The 6060-nt window shown below is 43.0% G+C and overlaps 1 protein-coding gene across 1 annotated transcript in view; it reads right to left on the bottom strand.

Annotated features, from left to right (window-relative positions):
• Window positions 1-193: 193 nt before the first annotated feature.
• Window positions 194-6060, bottom strand: part of recql4 (RecQ helicase-like 4) — a gene marked incomplete at its 3' end in the record, with an annotated part of 12271 nt that continues 6404 nt past the window's right edge. The window contains 17 exon segments of the mRNA XM_014033710.1: window positions 194-302; window positions 380-533; window positions 724-901; window positions 970-1136; window positions 1227-1356; window positions 1433-1601; window positions 1686-1805; window positions 1891-2028; window positions 2377-2460; window positions 2583-2776; window positions 3220-3418; window positions 3519-3701; window positions 4392-4580; window positions 4656-4739; window positions 4812-4948; window positions 5023-5115; window positions 5206-5361. Of these exon segments, the coding sequence (XP_013889164.1) occupies window positions 194-302; window positions 380-533; window positions 724-901; window positions 970-1136; window positions 1227-1356; window positions 1433-1601; window positions 1686-1805; window positions 1891-2028; window positions 2377-2460; window positions 2583-2776; window positions 3220-3418; window positions 3519-3701; window positions 4392-4580; window positions 4656-4739; window positions 4812-4948; window positions 5023-5115; window positions 5206-5361 (2484 nt within the window).

Genomic DNA, 6060 nt, shown 5'->3' with positions numbered 1-6060 from the left:
TTACAAATAACTTCATTTCTTTTGATTTCTTTGTATGTATGGATCACTTGGGTTGTTACCGACATCTGGTGAAAATTTCATGTCATTAGCACCTCTAGTAATACATTTACTGAGAAAAATGTTGACGTGTTCAATACTTATTTTACCCGCTATATAAAGTGATGAAAGCATGCTCGGGTGTGTGTTTTCTCACCGATGCCGTGAAAAACTCTAGCAACAGCTCGTCCAGAAAACTTCTCATCACTTCGGCAGGACAGAAAACACCTAATGTCAGCTCTGATCTGATCCTCCCACTCCAACAGCTGCAGAACACAAAGTGAGCCACAATGTTGTCGCATTAAGAAATAAATAAATAACTTCTAAAAAGTCCATGTTGAACCTTGTACGCGTTGAGCTCCTCGAAGTCCACGGGTTTCAGCGTGTGATCTCGCTCTCYCCTCTGGTCGAAGTACTCAGAGAGAAGATTTTTCAGCTGCGAACTGCGACTCTCGTCCAGATCGTCCACGCAGGACGTCACGCTTTTGAAGGCAACACTGGAGCAGAAAGAATGAACAAATGAGGAACAAACACAGAAGAAAGCCTACATGCATAAAGGTAAGATGCAAAGATGAAATACAAATCTCTCCACATCCAATCGCTGCAAGACCTGGTTGTTAGAAAAGTTTTGAACAGCGAACGTTTAGCTGGAGGACAGCAACGACGATTTTAACCATCTGACTTTACCTCTTAAAGGCTCTGAAACAAGCCGTGAGCTGGAAGAGCTGTGTCCTCTCTTGCTCCTGCACTCGACTGTGGAGGAGCTGACAAACACTGTCCATCTCCTCATCGCTCAGGTCGCCGTACGAACGGAAGTAGAAAGAAGGAGCTGAGAATTCAACCAGGACGCCGCTTCTTCCGCCTCCTGAAACAGAAACGATCAGCCTCAGCAAAGCCTAYTGATTGAAACTCCAGCTGAGTTCATCAACAAACCTCGCTCAGTGCTCCACTGCAGCTGTCTGAGTCCTCTCTTTACAACAGGAAGCTGCCATCCCATAGTGTCCGCTACCTCGACGACGTCAAACTCCAGCTGATTACAGCTCAACACGCGCTCCCCGGCCAGCCTCCTCCTGGCCAAYACCACAGCAACCGGAGGGCAGCTAGAAACAAAAAGCAGATGCGTTTGTTTGTCCTCTGTGTTTATGTGGATTTTATATGTTAAATATAAGGAAATATAATTATAGATTTACATTTTGGTGATCCTTTGCAGCTGTCTGGGTCCTTCATAGCACTTGACCGTGCACACAGACAGCGTGGGGTGAAGGAGCTCAACGAACCTCTGTGGGTGCAGCTCCAGATAGCAGAGCAGGGTTTCCACACCTGAAACATACACATAATTTTAATCCAAAACGAGCCAAAAGTGAGCTTTGTGTTTTTAGTTATTATTTTAACCGACCTTCCTCTGTGATGTCCAGAGCCTCCACGGTGTCTTGAATGGGAATCGCTCGTTCATGAGTGTGACACGCCCGCTCCTTCGGCCAATCGGCTTCCTCGTCTTTGACCGCCACGCCTTCTTTCGACTCATCCGCCTCCTTCTTTTCACTTTCTTTATCGATAAGTTCAGGCTTACAAGAAAAACAAGCTCAGATTTAGTAAAATACACTGCTTCATAATTTGTCAGACTTTTAATAATTTTTCTTTTTGATCACCTGTAAGGTTGGAGCTTCCTTATTCTCCGTTTGTCCCGTGTCTTCCTGAGCAGGATGGTGGAGGCTGCTCTCCTGATCACACACGTCCACCACCTCCAGCAGCTCCGAGTCTTCAACATCCTGCAAACACAGACAAAATCTTTTTTTATTTTACAGGAAAGTACAACATCATGTGGTCTGCAGACACAACTAGAAACTGGCTTACCTTCCACAGCTCTTGTTGTTTTTCATGGATCTTTTTACATTTGCACGCAGGAAAAACTCTCTGGACCAGTTTTTTGATTGTATAATAGTCGACAGTGTCTGCATAGATGTGGCGACGGAGTTCATGGAGGTCACCACCCTGTAATCCCACATAAACACACACACAAACAGCAATGTATGTATTACTGGAACATACAATATAAATGATAAATTTATTTGTATTAATGTTTTATGAATTATTTACAAAGTCACTAATGATTCATGGCAAGTAAACAGGGAGAGTCCTGAAGCTGGACTTCACATGGAAATATTTATAGATAAAATAAATAAAACTCAACTATACTTACTTTTGTACAAATTCACACAAACACCAGATCAAAAATGTTTTAAAATATTTAAATTGCAGTAATCTACAATTTTAAACTTTTGAAAATTTTTAACTGCAGTTTTAGTTTTTGTCTTTTTACCCAAACAGCTTATGTCTCACCTCAGGGTCCAGGAAGAGGTGGCAATGAGCCGGTTCTCCATCTCTCCCTGCTCTCCCAATTTCCTGAACATAACTCTCAAAGCTCTGGGGGGGAAAAAAAGAAAAGAATTTTAGATAAATAACAGATGTTGAGGCATTAAAATATTTCAGATAGCTTGAGTTCACAAAAGTAAAAGTATTTAATTGTGAGATTTGCTGCTTCCTACTTTTGGCATGTTGTAATGGATGATTCCTCGAACGTCAGACTTATCCAGACCCATACCGAACGCCACCGTGGCCACGACGATTCGCAGCTCCCCACACATGAAGTTGTTCTGAACGCGGCGACGCTCGGACCCCGACAGGCCGGCGTGGTACGCCTCCGCCTGCCATTTCAGGGGCTTACGAATCTTCTTCCGTGCTGAATATTTTTAAAAATTTAAATAAAAAGTTGAGAAAAAAACCAAAAAAACAAAATAAGACTGCTTTTTATAAATATATAAACGGTAAACGTACTGAACTTATAGAGCGCTTTTCAAGTCCCTCCGGACCCCAAAGCGCTTTACAATAACAGACATTCACCCATTCACACTCACATTCACACGCTGATGATGGCAAACTACATTGTAGCCACAGCTGCCCTGGGGCACACTGACAGAAGCGAGGCTGCCATACACGGGCGCCATCGGACCCTCTGACCACCATCAGTAGGCAAGGCGGGTGAAGTGTCTTGCCCAAGGACACAACGACTGAGAAGGCTGGATGGGGGATCGAACTAGTGACCTTCCGGCTCCAGGATGACTCCTCTAACCACTCCGCCACAGCCGCCCCATATAAGAGAAAAAAAATTTTTTTTGGTCTAACCTAATTCTTTTTTTCTCTGGTCAGCTGAGTTCTGCGTCTTGTTTTTGTCGCTTGTTTGGGTGTTTTCTTTCACCAGCACCCCCTGCAGGCAGGTCCTGAGCAGTGCAGCGACACGAACCGTCTCCTCTCGCCTGGTGCAGTAAACTATGACTGAGTCCAAGCAACCAAAACGATCCCCTTTCAGCAAGGAAACTAAAGCCTTGAAATGAAAAGACATGAGAGGCACAAAGGGAGAAAATAAAAACAGAAGAACTATAATTTACAGAATAAAACGATGCAAAAAAAAMCCCTCCTCAGACCTGATCCTTCTCCTTATGCGTGGACACGGACAGATTCAGGTTTGGCGGCACGGCGGCAGATCTCACAGCGATGCCGTCCTGATCGCTGATGTCCAAATGATGAGCGATGTCCAAAGCAGTGGACAGTGTGGCTGTAGCTGTGAGTCCCAGCAGGCACTGCACTCCCAGGCGCTCCCGCAGGACCTAGATTGAGTATCTGTGTGTTTTGTTTACTTCTGAGAGAAATATTTGAAATTCTGCTATATACTGTATGTGACCCATCACATCGAAATGAGTATTAAGTCCAAAAGTGGAATGTGGAAAAATAGGCACATATAGGGTTTTGATTTAAACATGTGCAAAAATTGCATTTAATTAAATGCCTTATCAAAGTATCATTTGAATGAAGTGTCTGAAATATAATCCTAAAAAACATTTTTGAAGCATTTTTTTAGCAGTAGCAACAAAAACACCTGATTTTGATTAAAAATTACTTAAATTTTTGAATTTTTCCATGTGAGCTGGCAATGTTTTTGTTTCTTTCCAAATGGGAAATCTTAATATAAAAATACTATTTGAGGTTTCCTCTTTATATTAACATAAAAATTACTCAATAAATTTACATAAAATTAGGATTCAGACCAAACAGTGATGTATTATTGTAACCAACAAGACCAATTTAAGCCATATCTCTGGATCCACTTATGATATCAGGATGATCCAGTTTCAAAATGTAGCTTTTAAAGCAGGAATCTGAAAATGTAGTTAGGTCATTTTGAACAAATTTCACTTAATACTCATTTCGATATGATGGGTCACATACAGTATAGTGGTAAAAAGTGCATTTGTGCAGGAGATACAAAGGTGCTCAGTGTGATTTTACCATTGACCCACCTTACAGAGCCTTAGGTAGCAGGGTCTGAAGTTGTGTGACCACTCGGAAACACAATGAGCTTCGTCTATACAAGCGAAGGCCACAGGAGGGAGCTCCTGAGCGGAGGGCAGACATCCCGCACCCGAGCCTCCTCCACCAACCAAAGCCTCTGGAGAGAGAAGCAACACACACACCTGACCGGACTTCACCTGCAAAAACAGACAGAAATATATAAATATAAACTCATTTTATCCCACGCCTTAGCACGTATCTGTGCGCTTCACCTTTTCTATGGCAGCTTCTCTCTGTTTCATCGTCATGTTGGAGTGGATGCAGGCGGCCTTCAGCTTGGTGGGAAGGCCTGACAGCTACACACGCAAGGCATTCAAATGTGAGTCAGAATTCTGGGAAAGAATTATGCACCTGAAGAAGATGTTTACCTGGTCGTCCATGAGAGAAACTAGAGGTGAAATGACCAAAGTGATGCACTTGGATCGCTGAGCGTACAGGTAAGCTGGCAGCTGATAGCACAACGATTTACCCATCCCAGTAGATAACACCACCAGGGTGGAGAGGCCTGAAGATAAAAGTGGGAGCGTGCATTCAACGTTTAAAAACGTAGGCGTGCACAGAATGTGTCACTCCAAATACCTGACAGGATCCTCATGATGGCCTTCTCCTGCCCCGCTCTGAACGACTGGTAGCCGAGGCCTCTTAAAGCAGAATAGACTTCATCTGGTGTTTCTGCACACAAACATGCAAACACAGGTGAAAGGTTCATTTCATATCTAGCTTTGTTTCCAGATAGGCTTAATCCCGGTTTACAGCTTTTACCCTGAACTTTCCCATCTTCTGTAAGATGATAAAGAGGTTTCATGGGCGGCGGAGGAGCGGGACGTTCGTAGTCGGGACGGATCACGTTCAGCAGCACGTCATCTTCACGGCTGCTACTCGTTTCCTCCTCTGGCCGCTCGACACAGGAGGACGCCACTGCAATGCAAACCACACAGAATTTACAGCGCAGTGTTACCAGAGATATTTCACACACAAAAAACGTAATGTTCATTTTATAAATATAATAATGACAGCTAGGGCTGAGCGAAAATGCTGAACAATCAATCGATCCAAGGGGGAAAATGCAATTATTACAGCTGCAACCATTCAAGTAAGCTTTAGAGATAAAGTAGAAAGGAAAAAATATAAGAGCACAATGGAAAGAAATAAGTAAAAACATTCAGGAGAATCAAATGAACACAGAACACAATAACCATTAAATCAACTGATTACCATATTTATGCATGCATAATACAAGAAATTTAATCCAAAAATCATCCACAAACTAAGGGGGTCGTATTATGCATAAGAGTAAATTTTGACTGATGCGTTATTTAATGTTATTGTTTCCCCACTAGAAGGTGCACTGCAAAAGCTGAAGTCTGTCTGAAATTAGTGGCAATAATCTACACTCAACTGYCACTTTATCAGGTACACCTTGCTAGTACCGGGTCAGCCCTCCTTTTACCTTCAGAACTGCATTAATCCTTCATGGCATAGGTTCAACAAGGTACTGGAAACATTCCTCAGAGATTCTGGTCCATATTGACATGATAGCATCACGCATTTGCTGCAGATTTGTCGGCTGCACATCCATGATGCGAATCTCCTGTTCCACCACATCTCAAAGGTGCT

The sequence above is a fragment of the Austrofundulus limnaeus genome, unplaced genomic scaffold (genome assembly GCF_001266775.1).
Source record: "Austrofundulus limnaeus strain Quisiro unplaced genomic scaffold, Austrofundulus_limnaeus-1.0 Scaffold1811, whole genome shotgun sequence".
Taxonomy (NCBI): domain Eukaryota; kingdom Metazoa; phylum Chordata; class Actinopteri; order Cyprinodontiformes; family Rivulidae; genus Austrofundulus; species Austrofundulus limnaeus.
This window is presented reverse-complemented; position numbering and strand designations above follow the sequence as displayed.